This window comes from Solenopsis invicta, chromosome 4 (genome assembly GCF_016802725.1).
Source record: "Solenopsis invicta isolate M01_SB chromosome 4, UNIL_Sinv_3.0, whole genome shotgun sequence".
NCBI classification, from domain to species: Eukaryota; Metazoa; Arthropoda; class Insecta; order Hymenoptera; family Formicidae; genus Solenopsis; species Solenopsis invicta.
In genome coordinates this window covers 16,897,942-16,917,581 of record NC_052667.1, presented here as the reverse complement: position 1 = coordinate 16,917,581, position 19,640 = coordinate 16,897,942, and the positions used below count along the sequence as shown (strand labels likewise).

The window sequence follows — 19,640 nt, the reverse complement described above, 5'->3', positions numbered from 1 at the left end:
ACAGCAGAGTGAAGGGAAAGGGAGTGCCGGAGTACTTGAAGAGGGATTGGAAAGAAAGATGGAAAAGGATTGCGAGGTTTAGGTTAGGAGATGGTATGAGAGGAGGTAGATACTGGGAAGAGAAAGAGAAAAGAAAGTGTAGGATATGTGGATGGGGAGAGGAAACGTGGGAGCATATATGGGAGGAATGCACGGATTGGGGGACGGAGAAGGGATGGCAGGAGATGGTAGGAGAGGTTTTAGGTGAGAGGGGGGAGGGAGAAGTTTGGATGTGAAAATTGGAGGAGATGCGGGAGGGAGGAGGATGGCTGGGTATGAATGAGAGTGTAGAAGGAAAAGAGGAAAGGATGGAAGAAAGCGGCGGAAACGGAGGTCCAAAGAATGAGTGTGGAGGTGTGGATGGATGAGTGATTTTTCTCTCTCTCTCTCGTGCGTTGTAAAAGAAGCAATGAATAAAAAGGTTGAAACTATGTAAGCGGAGCGGAAGTCCGCAATGTACTCCGCAAGGAATAAAGTACCTACTACTACTACAGTAAAATTTTAAATAAAGAAACCAATTTACTTGGTCAAAAAAAAATCTTAAAAAAATATTGGACCGTTTAGGCTTATAGCTGTATATTTCAAGTTTAAATCTTTTTTTGAAAAATTAATTTTCGATTATTTGTTAAAAAGTTATTGAATTTAAAGCGACATGCCACATATCGCTGTGCACGGGTCATGTCAATTGGGTCACTCTGCCACCAAAGGTGATTAAGACTAAAATAAATGGATTAATTCATAAAATTAAAGTAAAAATATGTATTCTTGTAGGTTCTGCATCCCACTTCAAAATTCAAAATCAGACGGATCCAATATGGCGGATGAGAAAGCTAATAAAATGTAGTTAAATTTTTGTAATAAGTAGTAATATAAAGTTTTTGAGATCACTGAATTCGAATATAATATTAAATTATAAAAAATATTGCAAAAATGCTATAAAAAATGTTTTAATAACCAAACAAGTTTTACATATTTATGTTTTTATGTTTAGAGACGTCGAAAACATGGATACGAATCCAAACTTAAAATTTCTCCTAATTGTTTAAAATAAAGTTGAAAATAAAGAATGTAATATAACAAATCTAAATTATGAAAAATACATAGATGATTTATAGAAAATTGACGGGTTAATGTAAAAACAATTTATTAAAAAGTTTTTTTAATCATATTGCTCATAAATCCCGCTCTTGACCGAACTCGGAGTCACGAAACAAAAACGTGGCGACAATTGTTTATTCTGTATTTAATTTTATTCACATTTTTAATATTAAATAAATTATTTTACATATTAGATTTTTTTACATTTTTAATTTGGCATATTATTGCAATAGCTTCTATAAATATTATACATTGTCTTGAGTACAGTCTATAACCTAGCTTATACAGTGCAGATTTGTAAAAAAATGATAAAAATATAAAAAAATTTAAAAATAAAATTAAATATGTAAAAAAAATACAGAGTCAACAACCACCACGTTCTCGTTTCGTGATTCGGCAGAGAGCAAGATTTACAAGCAACACAATTGAACATTTCTTTAAATAAATTATTTTTATAGTAAACCATCAATTTACTCTTGTAATTCAACTATGTATTTTCCTTACTTTAAATTTGTTATATTATATTCAATATTTCCAATTTTATTGAACAATTGGAGAAAATTCAAGATATCAGATTTGTTTAGATTCGTATCCATGTTTTCGACGTCGCTAAACATAAAAACAAATACGTAAAACTTGTTCGGTTATTAAAACATTTTTTATAGCATTTTTGCAATATTTTTTATAATCTGATATTATATTCAAATTCAGTGATCTCAAAAACCCATATTACCACTTGTTACAAAAATTTAACTACATTTTATTAGCTTCTTCATCCGCCATATTGGATCCGTCATTTTGAATTTTGAAATGAGATGCAGAACCTTCAAGAACACATATTTTTACTTTAATTTTATTATCTAATCTATTCATTTTATTCTTAACTATCTTTGGTAGCAGAGCGACCCGATTGACGTGGAAAGACCAGCGATATGTGGCATATCGCTTTAAATTCAATAACTTTTTAACAAATGATCAAAGATTAATTTTTCAAAAAAGGATTTAAACTAAAAATATACAGCTATAAGCCTAAACGGTCAAATATTTTTTAAGATTTTTTTTGTTGACCGAGTAAATTGGTTTTTTTATTCGAAATTTTGCTGTTTTTGCCATATTTTTCACGATATTATTCAAGTTTTTGCTTTATGACTTGTATGTTAATATTTCTTTGGTATCATAAAAATAACATTAGTATTGTGGGGAATTTTCTGAGTAAAAATGCCATATTGTAAACCCCGATATTTTTTTTCTAACACTAAAAAATTACAAGATATACAAATTAAAAAAAAAATATATTTAACAATTATTTAAAAAAACAAGAGCTGATGGGTAAAAACAGATTTCAAATTCGTTTTCAGCGACCCAAAATCCTTTAGAATCAATCTTCAAAATAGCGGCACCAAACAAAAAATTTAAATTTGTTGGCCTGTGTTATTAAATAATGAACAAAAAAAATTAGGAATGCACGTTGAATGCAAGTTTGAAAATTTTTTTAATAATGGGCGAATTTCACATGGTATTTTAAAACGTTGCGTTTTAAGAATAAAAGTTTCATTAACCCAACATTATTTCATTGAGGAAAGATTTTAAAAAATGTGCAATAAAGGCAGTGAAACAAAGAAAAATGAGATTATGTACAAAAAAAAGGAGGTGGAATTGTGTAAAGTAGAAGAACCATAGATAGGAAAGAGAAACTACAGAAGGCGGAGAAGATAATGATTGTTAAATAAAGAACAAAAAAAATTAAGAATGCAATTGAACACAAATTTGAAGACTTTTTAATAACGGGTAAGAGATTTAGAGATTTTGTGTTATGAAAATGAAAATTTCTTCAGTCAAACATTATCTTTTTTAGTAAAGATTTTACAAAATGTGCAATGACTGTGGAGAAACAAAGAAGAATGAAATCATGTAAGAAAGAAGGAGAAAAAATTATAAGAGTGTAAAATAGGTAAAAAATAAAAAGAAGAAAGGAATTAAAGAAAGCGGATAGGTTAAAGATTTTTAAATAAAAGACAAAAAAATTTACAAATGCAATAGAACGTGTGTTTAAAGATTTTTTAAATAATGGGTGAATTTCACATGGAATTTTGACACTTTGTGTTTTAAAATTGAACACTTTTTTAACCGAAAGTTATCTCCTTAATAAACATCTTAAATAATGTACAGTAAAAGTAGAAAAACAAAGAGAAATAAAATGTACGAAGAAAGGAGAAAAAAATTGTGAAAGTGTAAAATAGGTATAAAATAGAACGGAAAAAGCAGTTAAAGAAGGCGGAGAGGTAAAGGTTTTTAAATAAAAGACGAAAAAAATTAAAAGTGCAATCGAATTTAAAGTATTTTTTAATAACGGATAAATATCACATCATATTTTGAGGTCATGCAAATGAAAATTTCTTTAATTGAACATTATCTCTATGAGTAAAGATTTTAAAATATGTGCAATAAAGGAAAAGAAACAAAAAAGAGTGAAATAATGTAAGAAAGGAGGAGAAAGAATTGTGAGAATGTAAAGTAAGTAAAAAATAAAAAATAGAAAGAAATTAAAGAAGACCCAAAAGGTAAAGATTTTTAAATAAAAGGCGAAAGAAATTAAGAATGCAATTAAACTCGTGTTTAAAGATTTTTTAAATAATGGGTAAATATCGCATGGTATTTTAACATTTCGTTTTTTAAGAATGAAAACTTTTTAAACCGACCATTAACTCTTTAATAAAGATTTAAAAAAATGTGTAGTAAAGGTAAAGAAAAAAAGAAGAATAAAATAATGTAAGAAAAAAAGAGGTAGAATTGTGAGGGCGTAAGATAAGTAAAAAATAGAAAAGAGAAAGGAATTAAAGAAGGTGGAGAAGGTAATGATTATTAAATAAAGGACAAAAGAAATGCAATTAAACGCAAGTTTGAAGATTTTTTAAATAATGGGTGAATTTCATGTAGTATGTTGACACTTTGTGTTTTAAGAATAAAAATTTCTTTAATCAAATATTATGTCTTTTAGTAAAGATTTAAAAAAATGGGAAATAAAGGCACTAAAACAAAAAGGAATGAAATAAGTATAAAAAAGGAGGAAAAATTGTGAGCGTGTAAAGTAGAAAAAACATAGAAAAGAGAGAAGAATTAAAGAAGGCGGAAAAGATGATTATTAAATAAAGAACAAAAAAAATTAAGAATGCAATTGAACACAAGTTTGAAGATTTTTCTAATAATAAATGAATGTCACAAGGTATTTTGACATTTTATATGAAAATTTCATTAACTGAACATTATCTCTTGTAGCAAAAATGTGAAAAAATGTGCAATGGAGGTAAAGAAAAATATAGGAATGAAATAATTTACTATAAGACGGAATGAGGAAAAATTTTAAGAGTATAAAAGAGGAAAAAAATAAATAGGAAGCAGTTAAAGAAGGAAGAAAACGATTTTTAAATAAGACAAAAGAAATTACGAGTGGAATCGAACACGAGTTTAAAGATTGTTTTAATAATGGGTAAATTTCACCTAGCATTTCGACACTTTGTTTTAAGAATAAAAATTTCTTTAATTGAACATTATGTCTTTTAGTAAAAATTTTACAAAATGGGCAATGCAGGCAGTAAAACAAAGAGAAATAAACTAATGTATGAAAAAGAAGGCAGAATTGTGAGCATGTAAAATAAAAGTATCATAGAGAGGAAAGAGGAACTAAAGAAGGCGGAGAAAGTAATGATTATTGAATAAAGAACAAAAAAAATTAAGAATGCAATTGAACACAAAATTTAAAAATTTTTTTAATAATTGGTGAATGTCACAAGATATTTTAACATTTTATGCTTTACGTATGAAATTTTTATTAACCAAACATTATTTCTTGTAGTAAAGATTTTAAAAAATGTGCAATGAAGGTAAAAAAACAAAGAGGAATGAAATAATATAACATAGAAGAAAGAAGAATTGTGAGAATGTAAAGTAGGTAAAAAATAGAAAGTAGAAAGGAATTAAAAAAGGCCCAAATAATAAAGATTTTTAAATAAAAGACAAAAAAAATTAAGAATACAATTAAACGCGAGTTTAAAGATTTTTATAATAATTGATAAATATCACATTTTGTAGTTTTGTATTATACAAATAAAAATTTCTTTAATCAAACATTATCTCTTTTGGTCAAAATTATTAAATAAAAAATGAATAAAATTAAGACATCAGTTAAATACCAGTTTAAAGGTTCTTTTTAATAATGGGCGAATATCACATAATATTTTGATGTTTTTTGTCATAAAAATAAAAATTTCTCAAATAAAATTTTATCTTTTTAAGTAAATTTTTTTAAAAACGTGAAATAATGATAAATAAAAGAAGAGGAATAAAATAGTATAAAATAGTAGGTAAAAAGGCGAAAAGATCAAAAGAGAGTAGAATGAAAATAAAATTGAATGGAAAAAGAAAAGGATAAACTTAAGACATCAAATAAGCATCATATTAAAGGTTTTTTTTAAATAATGGGCAAATATTGCATAATATTTTGATATTTTGACTCATAAAAATAAAAATTTCTCTCTTAAAATATTATGTATTTTAGTAACGTTTTTTTAAAAATGAAAAACAAAGATGTAGAGAAAAAGAGGAACAGAATAATATAAAAAGGAAAAATCAAAGGAATGTACAATAAAAAATTGAATGGAGAAAAGAATTAAAGGTGTTAAAGAATGTAAAAATTTTTGAATAGAATAATATGAAAAGAAAGGAAGGGAAAAGGAAAGATCGAAGAAGTTTAGAATGGAAATAAAATTGAAAGGAAAAATGAATTGAAGATGTTGAAGGTAAAGATTTTTAAATAAAATATGAATAAAGTAAAGACATCAATTAAACATCAGATTAAAAGTTTTTTTTTTAACAATGGGCGAATATTACATGATATTTTGATATTTTGTGTCATAAAAATGAAAATTTCCTTAATAGAATATTATGTATTTTGGTAATGGTTTATGCAGGCAATAACAATTAACTTATGCAGGATCTGGTAAAACTCAATACTAGAATTTCAAGGCTACTGTTTATCGAGATCTCTAAACAGAAGCATTGCAATCCTAATAATAAACTTTACCGGTTCCGGCATAAGTTAATGGTTATTGTCTGCGTAAATGAGCTTCTTTTATTCTCTCTCCTGAAAAACTCCTTCTATAGTCCATTTAATTTCCCACTTCACCACCAGATGGCAGAGTCTTGCTTTTTGTTTCCCATGTTAAGTACAGAGCTTTCATTTCTCATAGTATATATTGTGTGACGCGCACCGCCCGTGGTGTTCCGCAACGTTCCCACTCCGGGCCAGCCGATCGAGCGCGCGGTTTGGTGCGTCCAGCCGCGCGCTCGGATATACAATAAACTGGCTGCGGAAACACCGAGGGTAGATCTTCCCGGTCCACCAAACTGTCCTGGTCACAGAACATATATAACGAGAAGCGAAAGCCCCGTGTTAAATGAAGGAATCAAAGTTGATCGCCGCGCTCCAAGTGGCTTGGCATAGTACTAACTAGTACTCTATATGCTATTCGTATAAAAGATGTGAGTTTTTTAATTCATCAATTGATCAATCGCATTAAACGCAAATGCAAGTTTACAAATCAAAGTTGCATTTGTGCATAATGCGATTGATTAATTGATAAATTAAAAAATTCGCCTACATTAATATTTTTAAAATTATATATCTTTCAGAATGCTATTAACACAACTTAAATTCATTTTTACTAATATTTTCACAAAGCTTAAAAATAGATTTGACAATAAATTGTATTGATTTAAACATTGACAAATTATGCTTACAATAGTAACAAATAAATATATATGGAACAAAATAAATTTCTATATTGTAGATTAGGTATTGCTGAAAATAAAATAGACAACAGATATATGTAATAACTATTAATATTTATTAAAATTTGACAGAGTACAAAGTAACATCGGCAATGTATATTTGATTAAATATACTTATTAATAATTATTATAATTACTGGTAATAAAAAGAAAAAATTTTTTGTAAAATAAAATTAAAAACTGAAAATGCTGCTTTCTTTGATATGCAACAAACTTATAACCTAAATAATTTAAAACATTAATTTTTAAAAGTAAAAATATATAATACTGTATAAAATGTATAGTGAAAGAATAAAATTACCCATTACTAAAATTAAGAAACTGACACGAAAATTTCCTGCAAAGAGGCATGATAACAACATAAGCAACAATGCTTAATAATTGATACTCTAAAGAATTAAGAAAGTGATTCATATTCTGAAAGGTATTCAACGGAAGTGCAAAATTTAATATAATACAAACTTATTACTATTTCTGCTATTAAATGACTCGTATGCAAGAAATTGGGACATTACATACCTCATACACTAATATATACATATATATTATGTGTCACATCTCGCTATTTATTTACGCATATTACAGCATTGCCTAAACAGTTGGCAGATCCGTCCATGGAATAAACCATCCAACACGTACAGATAATCTTGTGCAACTCCTGAAAAAACGTGGAAACCGTTACAATTTACAATAGAATAAAAATAATAACATAAGAATAGAAATATATTTGAATAATTATAGGCATTATTGCTCAATTACTAATATAATAAATATTTAGAAAAGTAATAAATACAGTTATAACTGCATTTATAAGAGTTAAACGACCTAACCTCCAAAATACAGTTACACATTCCCAACGGTACACAATATCATAGAATATTATAGAATATTTATAACGTATGAATATTTTCTCTTCTACAATATCATAATAATTACAAATTCATACTTACAAAAGTATATCTGTAATCATGATGAATTATGATGAATTGTTCGGTCCGGCTTCAGTAACACAATTTTATCTTGAATGATTTGGCTTCCTACAGAGCTTAGTCAGAAGCTCAGTCCAAAGTTTGTTTGTTTCGGATAGAAAAAAAAACTCGGATAATCAAAATCTTAATTGTACAAAATATGTATTGCAAATGAAGAATTGCATTAACAATCCTAATCATGCTTTCTACACTTTACGACTACACTCAAAATGACGATTAAAAAATAGCATCATGCCGCAGTGGAAATAGTCCCACCACTGCATGACGTCATGCGCGTGCATGCATTTATCCCCGTTTTCGCTTGCACATATCTGTTTCCACTTTTCATATGTAGGTTTCACTCCCTGGTCCTGGTCGAGCATACTCGACACATTCCCGACTTCCTCGAGGGCAAGCATCCTCGCCTCCTTCCGTGCTTTCGACGAAAATTCTCGTCGTCCCGAACAGCCGAGCATCCTCGGCTAATCCGAAACCACCTCCTGGACGAGCATCCTCGCCGTAGCCTCGCGACAAGCATCCTCGTCGAGTCCGTAGGCTAGGCATTCCTGGCCAATTCGCTCCGTCCTCGAGCATACTCGAGGAAGATATTCCCGTCGAGCCAACCGGGCGACTCGTAACCTAAAACCATCGCCAGGGAATCCGCGCTATGACGATATCTACTGTCTTATTTGCTCAAGGCAGCTCGGATGAAATGCGGAATCGCCAACTCGTCGCACCGTTACCGTCCAATCCGCACTCGCCGCGTTTACAACCGCACGCATAGACCGCATCCACACCGACGATAACGCGTTCCGCGGCTCTCCGATATCCACCGGAAGCCGTGTCCGTTTAACTCCGCGAAAACGTAGATACACGTATCGATATATACTTAACCAAGATCTCAAGCCGATTATATTTTCCGTTTAATTTACCAACAATTATATTTTCGAGTAGATTAAGTTCTTCTGTTCTTTCCGTCTTACATTCATTAAGACACTTTGTTTTTGTAAAATACCGATAATTCCTGTGTATATGATCACTTAGTTAAGGCTGACCGCTTCAAGACTATTACCTTTTTGTTCATTTTAGTTTGCCCGTTATAAGGCATTTACGTTCTTTTATCATTACATGTATTTTCTTTAAGTTTATTTTGAATAAACCTACAATATTTGTTTTCTACAAGTCCAAGTGCGATTATTTAACCGAACCCGGCAATCCGACGAGCCTATCCGCAATCGAATCCTCGATTTCCGACACAGCCCAAAAACCACCAGCGTTACAAAATACATACGAGTATCCGGGTTTACATCGATTATTGAACAATAATATAATCAATTTTGACGGCTAAAAACTCAAAATTTTTTCCTGACCTGTTTTTTAATAAACAATTTTACGTAAAATTATCTAAATAATGGGAGTTTGAAGCCGTTTGGCGCTATTTTGAGTAGAAAACACTGATATTGAGAAAAAAACCATAAAATGGATATTCAGATTTCCGTTATTGAGATTACGTGTAACTTTTAGTTTTAAAGTGAGGATTAAAGCAGATCTTTTCTCAAAACCCTATAATTCTATAATACTATTATACTTTTTGTATAATATAGTATAGAGTTTATAAATTCATTCGTCATCAGAATCTAAAGAGAAGCTTTGATATATAAAATATATTATTTAAATATTCACTAGAAACATGTATCAAATCCAAATAACAAGCATAAGCAAAAAATCAAAGAACCGTTGTTACATCAAGAGGCGCGGTCGCCTTTTGCGCCTATAAACTAGTACACAAGTATCAATTCTACAATTACATGAATAAACTAAAAATAACGGAAAGATCGGAAACATTTCTATTTATTGATATACAATAAACAAAATATTTCATTTATTTTAAACGATAAAAGCATATTCATATTTTTAACAAAAATGCATTAATAAGATGTCAATTTATTTATATCTTCTTAAATCAAAATAAACTGTTTTTCGATTAACTTCCAAATCTCCATTTGGCTTAATATGATCAGTATAATAGTTAATAATATTTTTGTTTTATTTTCAAGTTTTTCCTTAATTTTCAATGATATGTTATCAAACTATAATACAATTAAGTAATTGGAACAAAATCATCGCTAACAAATTATTATTAAAAATAATCCCTTTAATGTGACAACTTTAACCTTTGGCAATTTTTCTATTAGTTTAGATAAATAAAATTACTATCATCGTATTCACATTAACTCAAAAAAATATAAGAACATATATAACTTACATTATATTTTTTAGGTCAAAATCAAACTTTATCTGTCCTTTCTTTACCAACTAAATTCAAATAGTGTGAAGCACAATATAAAAAGTTTTCTGTACATTTTGTTTTTAATAGACCAGTTTTTGCCGAATTTTTCCGGAAAATATTGGGAAAAACTGGTTTTTATTATTGGCATGGATTTTATCCAAAAAATGTCGAATTCTTCTAACTCTGATTTTATCATTGCTGCAATGTTAAAGTAACATTGTAGCAGCATTTCACAATGTTTTTGCGATGTTACAATATTTCTGTATTGTATGGAAAACAATATCATTTTTACCTTTAACAAACCATGCATTCCAGGATGATCGTGCATAGGCATCTTGACTCCATGTTTCAATATAAAAATAGCAATTGTTATGTCTTTGTTCTCGAATATATCCATCACACACATAGGTGCCGGCTGCCTACTAACATAATCGAGAGCATTCTTTTCGAGTTTTACATCCTCGGCAGTTATCTTGTTTATTAGACTTAATAGTTTATCAAAATTCTTTTGACAAAGCCGGTGATCGCTGAACGTTTTCATTGCCTGTTTTCCCAAAACCTCGATTGCCGATGCCATAATCGAGTATCCTAATATGTCACTCCTTTCTTAAACTTTAATCATCCGAGTCTATGAGTGACTACAAAGAATTTGTGTTTAAGCATATAGCTGAAAAATATATTATAATTAAAATTGAATAAATAAATATTTTTAATTAAATTAATTTAAGCTAAAATTAATAACGTTCTAAAATTAATGTAAGTAACAATTGCATGAACAAAAAAATAACTCACAAGAAAAGGTACAGAAGTGTACTCTTCCAATTTTAACGAGTCTTTAATTATTTTGTAGCATAAATTAATCTAAAGGACACGTATTTTTTTCATACGTGCCCATTTTCACTTTTAGTGTGTGAAACACCCTTTTGAAGAAAATCGATATCCTTTTGAAGCGATTAGCACCAAAACTATAAGATAGAAAAAAAATGTTCTGAATAAACGTTGAATAGCTTAAAAAGTAAATTTCTTACAGTTTTTTCAGGGGGAAATGGGTATATAAATGCAAATCAGCATTAATTATTATATTAAATTAATTAATTTAATAAAAATAGTGATATTACTAATTCTTATTCGACATACTGTGTTATTACCGGAAAAAATTCGGCGCACATTCTAGTTGAATTCGAAGAAGTATATAAAATCACACGAATAAATATTAGCACTAAGATCTAGCTGCGTCCAAAGAAGGATTATTCATATTTATAATTTTTTTATTATGGCAGCCATATTTGATTTATTATTTTATTGGTTTCGTAATTTTAATATTAGATTTATAATTTGCAGCATCAAAAACACGCATATACACAATTTGTTATATATCGATTTAATTTTCTATTTTTCAGCTGCCATATTACATCCGCCATTTTGAAAAAAAGGACTAATTCAAAAATCGGCTCTCTTAACTTAGTTAGCAATTAAATAAGCTTTAATTCAAAAAAAAAACATTAAAATCCGTTAAGAATTAAAGGCTGTAGACAATTAAGAAACACGATTTCTCATTTGGTCCCACTGTGTATCGGTCCAAAAACATATTTGTAATTTGTAGCTTGAAAAGTATTTTATAATAGTGATAACCAATTTTTTTTTATTTTATCACTTATATTTCTCATTCTTTAAGCCATTCAATTTACATTCAAAATATTTTTTTCTATCTTTCATATACTTTCATTCAACGATATTCACTTAAAAAAAAAATAAGTTTAAAAATATCAGTTTAATGCAATTTTTTCATAAAGATTTTTGAGACAACTCCGCAAAAGCTATCCAGAACTCACAATAAAACTACAAGAACTATTCAAAAATTTTTTGCACTTAAAAATTGCAGTTTGCACCTGCAATCATCTGTAAATTTCCATTTTCAATTTTACGAATTTCTGTCATTAGGATTTTTAATAAAACTCCGAAAGGACTACTCAGAACTCACAATAAAACTGCAAGTACGGTTCAAAAAATGTTTAGCATTTAAAAATTGTAAAATTAGCATCTGCAATCGTCTATATACTCTATATGAATGAAATATATGAATGAATGCCAATGAGAGCCAACACATGTTCGTGTGTGAATTAATGTAATTAAAAAATTATTATTACAGTACAGATACTTCAAGCCTCAGTTTTAGATCATCCTCAGTGTAAAATTATTACTCCATTCTACATGTGATGGTTGATAATCAAGCTTGTGTAGCGCAAGTACACAAAAAATTGATATGTCGGAGCCGAAAATGATACAGTACACTTGTGTAGACAATGTGGGTTTTTCTAATACGTTACAGTCCATATCATTGCATAAAAAGTTTTTTGAATATTCATACTAAAACAATTATGTACAATATTTTTTTTTAAATAGCGCTAAACAAAAAATGACGGAAAATGAATAAAGATTACACAAAAAAAATTTTACAGAGATAAATAAACTTGCACGATAAAGACCGTTGTTTAACAAAAAGTAGCGGATAAACGAAGTAACAGCAATGTGGATGGAACGAAAGGTTACAGAAAACTAAGCGGTATAATAAAGCTGACAGTGAATATATAATAAACATAATATTCAAACAAAAGTAAGAGATAGAAATGTCAAGAATGAGTAAACAGTTCAACATATAACGGATCTAAGAGATCCGTGTCTGTCTGCAAAGAACCCCGCATGATTTCTATGGAAAAAACGTTTTCGGTTGATTTGCTTGAATTTTTTATATGTTGTAATACTTGCATTCCTAATAAAAAACCTCAATTTTTAGAACATTTCTATATCTCGGAATTAAAAATATTTGAAGGTCTCTTCCATGGATTTCGTTATCGTCCATAATATCTACCAAGAAACTGCTTGTGACAACTGATAAGAGCCGGTAAAGAAAACCTTTAGGTCATTCTTTATCATTTCCGGAAAAAAATAGGAAAAATATAAAATTGAAATCTCATAGTTTAAATTGCGTAAACTCTATAATATAATATTACAATTTTATATTAGTGTTTGCAGATGTGTAATCGAAGATAATTGTATTTAAAAACAACTTAATATATGTGTCAATCGGATGCACTTAAAACCAAAAAATAATTTTAAAAATCGGTTTTTAATTTTTTTTCGACAGATTCCACCAAATTAAAAAATCTAAAAAAAATATCGAATATAATGTGACATATGACTTATCCACTGAGTTTTTTTTTAAAATAATCAATTTTTTAGATCAAGAGAAAATGCGATTTTTAAACTTCTCGATTAAAAAAAAAAATGTTTTTTCAGTAAACGACGAAAAAATTAAAGCTTATGTATGTGAATACCCTTTTTAATCATGAATTTTTTTGTAAAGGTTTATTTAGATTTAGCGGAGAAAAAAAATATTAATAAAAAATCACATTTCTTGCAATATCTCGAAATTGTGGGTCTTTTGAAATAAAACCTGGCATTACATTTTCTTTTATCTGGGTGGATATTTTGCTCTTTATAACGACTGATTACGCGCGGGGCCGAAAATCACACTTCTTATTACGCTATACTCCTCCTAATCGCATTTTTGTACTTTAAATGTACAGAACTATTCTTAAAACTATCTAAAACTATTAAAAATCTCTACAAAACTCTTAAAAAAAAGTTAATTTTTTAAACAATGAAGAGACTAACTTCACAGGGGTTATACTAATTTATACTAATTTAGTGCTAATAATATAACTACTATTAAATCTCGATGCGCTATCCTTTACCAAAAAATAAGGCCAAAGCATGTGTCTTTCAAGAGAGAAGTATCAAAAATAATAAAAATATTAACAAATTAGTATTAATCTTACAAAAAATACGAAGTATCCGCCTCAGATTTAAACGAGCTTTTAATATGTTGTACAGATAAAAATAAGAGATACGTATTTTTTTTATACATGCTCAATTTCACTTTTAAGTGGTGAAACATCCCTTTTAAGAAAATCGGTTTTCTTCTTTCAAAGCGTATATTATCAAAACTATAGGAGAGAAAAAAATGTTCTGATTAAAAGTTAAATGTCTTAAGGGGTAACACCACCTTTGAGGCCCTACAATGATATTTAAGTTTGGGAATTTATTGTCGGCAAATGAATAACTTTATATAAAAAAAGCTTAGAGGGCTTTATTGTACATATATTGACAAGTAAAAAAATATTTTTTAAATTTTCTTTTATGCATAAAATGGCGGCGTACTAGCCCATTTACGAAATTGTCTTTTCTTAAAGATAAATTTTTGCGTGCAAGTTTTCTGCGACATAATATGTGTCGGAACTAAACAAAAAAATCTTCATTATCTACATATTCAAAACTAAGAAAGTATGTAGGGATTTTTAAAAATATTAATTTTTATCAAAATAGCAGCTATTTATAGAAAAAAGTGGATTTTTCACCCAAAAATTTGTTTAAAAAATGCTGATTACAAAAAGAGTTTTCAACATATCGCAAAAAGCCTACGTACTTCCCTGTAGAATAGTTACAAGAAGATTGTGTTAAAATTTCAAGTCAATCGGATAAAAATTGTAAGAGTAACCTTGCACGCAAATTTGAAAAACTGTGTTTTGAGAAAAACGCGTTTAAAGTTTTGATAACTGATTTTTTGTGTATAAAGTTAAAAATTTTTAATTTATCTTTAATCTGCGATGCCTGCCCCATAAAGCTGTCCTTCCACAAGTTCAGCAGCCTCATTATATTTCTTTCTTGTTGCTAATAATGATATTCTGGTCTCTTTCGCTTCTTGGGTGAGACTGCGCTCGGCAAGTACGACGCGCCGCGTATCCAATTTTTAGCAATAATAATGACAAATAGTGCCCACCATGAGGTTTTAGACTTGCAAAATTTTTATTAAACTGTTATAGCCATCATTATAATAACAAACAGCCAAGTTTGTTGCATAAACACAGAAAAATTAATAGCTTCGCATAAACACAGAAACCGACGCTTTCAAAACTATTTACTGATATAGTACAAGTAATAAGATCTATATTGTGTTAGACAAAGGTCTATTTTTGATATATAAATAAGGCCCAAATAACTACGAAGCATAAAGAAGACGGGGCCGATCCAAATCGCTTGCAGCTGCTCGGTAGGCGCATAAAGACGATTCATTTAATCAGCTCAAACATTATAATACAGTTTGAATTTTGTTCTACTTACAGCATATTTTTATAAGTATAAACTAAGGATTTAAGCAAAAAAGCAATCAATTTTTTCAAATTTCAAAGGTGGTGTTACCCCTTAAGGAATACTTCATAACAATGATAAAAAAACATTTAAAAAAATTTTTTTATACTTTTTCCCACCACTTACCTGTTTTTCAAAATTATTTTTTTTATAAGCAAAATCTGTCAATTAAAATATTTTTTCTGTCTCTTAAAGTTTTGTCGTTATATGCTTCAAATAAAAAAAAACTGGTTTTCTTAAGATGTGTTTCACCCTCTAAAATTAAAATTTAACACGTGTAAAAAAATATGTGTATCCCTTATTTTGATCTGTACTACAACATATTAAAAATTCGTCAAATCGGAGAGGGATACTTCCGTAGCTCACAAACGAGTGCGCGTAACAGCGTGTAGAGACGTTCTTAATTATTTTTGGAAAATATTGGAACACAACTTTATCCATACATCGTTGAAATTGTAATAAAATAAACTTCATTTTGCTTATTAAAAAAAAATAAAAATTAAAAAAAAACAGTTAAGTGATGGGAAAAAGTATAAAAAAATTAAAAACATTTTTTAAAATCATTTTTATACAGTACTCTTCAAGCCATTTAAATTTTAATCAGAACATTTTTTCTATCTCCTATAGTTTCAACAATATACACTTCGAAAGAAGAAAACCGATTTTTTTAAAAGGGACGTTTTGTCCCCTAAAAGTGAGATTGGGCACGTACAAAAAAATACGTGTTCCTTATTTTGATCTGTACTATAACGTTCGTCAAAATTGAAAGAGAACACTTCCATAGTACACGGATGAGTGTGTGTACTATGCGTTAAGGAGTGGTTTTTAATTACTTTTGGAAAATAGAAATGTTGCAACATAACTTTGTCATATACCATTGAATACGTAATAAAATAAGCTTCATTTTGCTTATAAAAAGAAATAAAAATTAAAAAAAAAATAAGTAGGTGGTGGGAAAAAGTATTAAAAAAATTTTTTTTCACTGTTATAAAGTGCTCTTCAAGCCATTTAACTTTCAATTAGAACATTTAAAAGTTCATTAGAGCACGTATAAAAAAATACGTGTTCCTTATTTTTATTTGTATTACAACATATTAAAAGCACATCTCAATCTGAGGCGGACACTTTGTAAACGTTTCTTGTTAGATAAAGTTAGAACGTCCATTAAAGAAATAACAATAACAAAAATGTTTGTACAATACAAATAATCCTAATATGACCGGAAATTTTAATAATAAATTAAAATAATGAATATGGCATTATTGGTCAAAAGCAGTTCTTAGTACTTAATAATTCTTTTTAGGTTTCTAGAATTTTATAAACATTTACAAGATTCTCCCAAACTGCGCGCTGCAATTTTGACGGACTTAAAACACAGCATTAAAGAAGAATCCGAATGTTATAACACGTAATTAAATTGGTTAGCAATGGCTTTTGATAATGGCAGAAAATAGGTAAAACAATTTAAAAAATAAAAAGTATTTAAATACGAGGTGTGTTCAAAAAGTATCGCGAATTTTGTGTTTTTTCAAAAATTATTTATTTATTCATGAATATCTATTTTGTCCCCTTCAAAGTAATCCCCATGAGATATTATACACTTGTGCCAACGGTTTTTCCAATCTTCGAAGCACTTCAAAAAATCATTTTTTTTTATCTTGTTCAGCTCCTCCTTCGATGCCGTCTTTATCTCGTCAAGCGTAGCGTAACGTCGTCCTTTCATGGGCCTCTTCAGTTTAGGGAACAAGAAAAAGTCACAGGGGGCCAGATCTGGGGAATACGGTGGCTGCGGCATCATTAGTGTGTTGTTTTTGGCCAAAAAGTCGCGCACAAGCAACGATGTGTGAGCAGGGGCGTTATCGTGGTGCAAAAGCCAATTTTTGTTCTTCCACAAATCCGGGCGTTTCTGGCGGATTGCTTCGCGCAAATTGCGCATAACTTGCAGGTAATATTCCTTATTGACCGTTCTACCCTGTGGCAAGAACTCATGATGCACCACGCCCCTGCAATCGAAGAAAACTGTCAGCAAAACTTTCACATTCGACCGAACTTGGCGCGCTTTTTTCGGTCTTGGTTCGTGCGGCAGCTTCCATTGAGATGATTGAGCTTTGGTTTCCACGTCATAACCATAAACCCACGATTCGTCACCAGTTATGACTCTCTGGAGCAAATTTGGGTCGTCGCGGACAGAGTCCAACATCTCATTAGCAATGTTCATGCGATGCTGTTTTTGGTCGCAATTGAGCAATTTTGGTACAAATTTCGCGGCGACCCGTCTCATGCCCAAATCATTGATAAAAATCGAATGGCACGAGCCAATCGATATGTTTAGGTCCTCAGCAACTTCTCTAACGGTGATTCGACGATTGGCCAATACCATTTTCTCCACTTCATTAATTTTTTCGTCTGTTGTTGAAGTGCTCGGGCGTCCGGCACGCTCTTCGTCGTTCACATCTTCTCGGCCTTCTGAGAACATTTTGTACCACCGATAAACGTTGCTTCGGTCCAAGGTAGCTTCTCCGTATGCCACAGTCAACATTCGGAATGCATCCGCGCACTTAATTTCGTTTTTCACACAAAATTTGATACAGGTTCTTTGATCCATTTTTTTGAATAGGTAAAAATCGAAGACGATCCAAAACACGTGCAAGCAAAGCAGCTGTCAACAATTAAGTGAACATTCAAAATGGCCGAGCTTGTCGGCATAAGTGAGAGACATGAGTACCAACATAACGCCACAAAAAGATCGAAATTCGAATATACGTAACCCGCGAAAATTCAAAATTCGCGATACTTTTTGAACACACCTCGTATATGGTAAGTTATACTAATAAGAAACGTTTGCAAACCCGGAAATTTCAAAAATTCTGAAATTTTGTGTACACATAGAAGAGTTCATCCATAATACAAATATATTTTCTGTTTGTATTTAATTTCAGTTTAACCGTTAAACCCACCAATCCCATAAAATACGTAACACATTTTCGGGTCCAGGAGACATTTTCCACTTTGAGAAGCAATAACTTTGGTCCCAATCAACACTTTTCAACAATCTTTTTTTTCACATAAAAGTTTAGAATCTCAGAAATGTGACTGCATAATCGGCATTGCAATTTATTGCAAAATTACAAAAGAAAAATCATTAAGCAAAAATGAGAAATTGTTCAAAAATCCACTTTTCCTTTAAAAAATCATATTCCTTAATAAAAAAACTTAAGGACTTTCAAATACGGCGTTTTCAAGCTAAAGAGTCATACTTTTAGAAAAAAATTATGGTACCGTCAATCCTTTTAAAAAGTATTGTAACAACCGTACTTTGCGCACGGACGGAGGTCGGCACGGAAACGGGCGCGAAAGGTCGCCTGAAGGAATTAGACGTAAATGCTGGTGTTTGCAAAAGTAAGAATCTTTATTGAACGCACAGTGAGATGGTAGGATCACAAGAATTTGATCGCAAACTCGACTTAGTTGAGTAAATACAAAATAAATTGATATGGTTACACTAATATACGCTCGCGAGACAAATCCGGTAGTGTGATGACGCTATCGCGGGAATTACATCCGGGCGGTGATGAGCTCGCAGTTAACAACAACAAATCGGAGCGCGCGGACGGACGTGACAACAAATTTTGCGGATAAAAATACGGAGATCTATTTACAGTCGTTATGTACAAGCACCTGCTACGCGAGACGCGGTTCGTGGAACGGCGTCGAGCTATTTTTCTGGAATACAGGCGGTCTTGTTATTGTGGCCGTGAAAATATAACTCGTGGCGCGGTGCGTGGTGCGGTAAGGCGAGGGCGCGGCGCGTACACGGATCCGTGCAGTTATATTCGGTTTCGCGCGGCCCGTCGCAAGGCAGTTAATACCGCTACAGCAATGGCCGGAAGACACTACCCCACGCCAAGTGCGCTTGGTGGAGGCACGAAGCACCGTACCCCCTTATGCGAGGTAGCGTCTGACTCGAGAAGCTGAGAGGGTCGCCCTGCGTCTAGTGTCTTGACGGGGCCCAAGTTTCACTTGAGCCCGTTGCGGCAAGTCAGGAAGCGGAGTCGGAATCGGTATCGGAGCCGGTTGACAGCCAAGTGACTTGGCAGAGACCGAGGCGCTCGATCTTGTGACAACCCAAAGAGCTTCTGCTCGGCAGACCGGTCGGAAGCGGACAAGGCAACTTGCGTTCAGCGGACGTC

The 19,640-nt window shown here is 30.9% G+C and overlaps 1 protein-coding gene across 8 annotated transcripts in view; it reads right to left on the bottom strand.

Annotated features, from left to right (window-relative positions):
- The window catches only part of LOC105198180 (2-aminoethanethiol dioxygenase), an 84,991-nt gene that overhangs the window by 44,428 nt on the left and 20,923 nt on the right, over positions 1 to 19,640 (bottom strand). For 4 of the 8 annotated variants that reach the window (XM_039447853.1, XM_039447854.1, XM_039447855.1 and 1 more), the window contains 2 exons: positions 11,035 to 11,207; positions 10,535 to 10,909 (listed from right to left, as the gene is read on the bottom strand). In XM_039447853.1, coding sequence (XP_039303787.1) covers positions 10,535 to 10,819 — 285 coding nt within the window. In that variant the 5' untranslated portion in view covers positions 10,820 to 10,909; positions 11,035 to 11,207. Of the gene's footprint in view, positions 1 to 10,534; positions 10,910 to 11,034; positions 11,208 to 19,640 lie in introns of those variants that run through there. The other 4 variants (XM_026140496.2, XM_039447856.1, XM_026140499.2 and 1 more) reach the window with 2 other exon arrangements.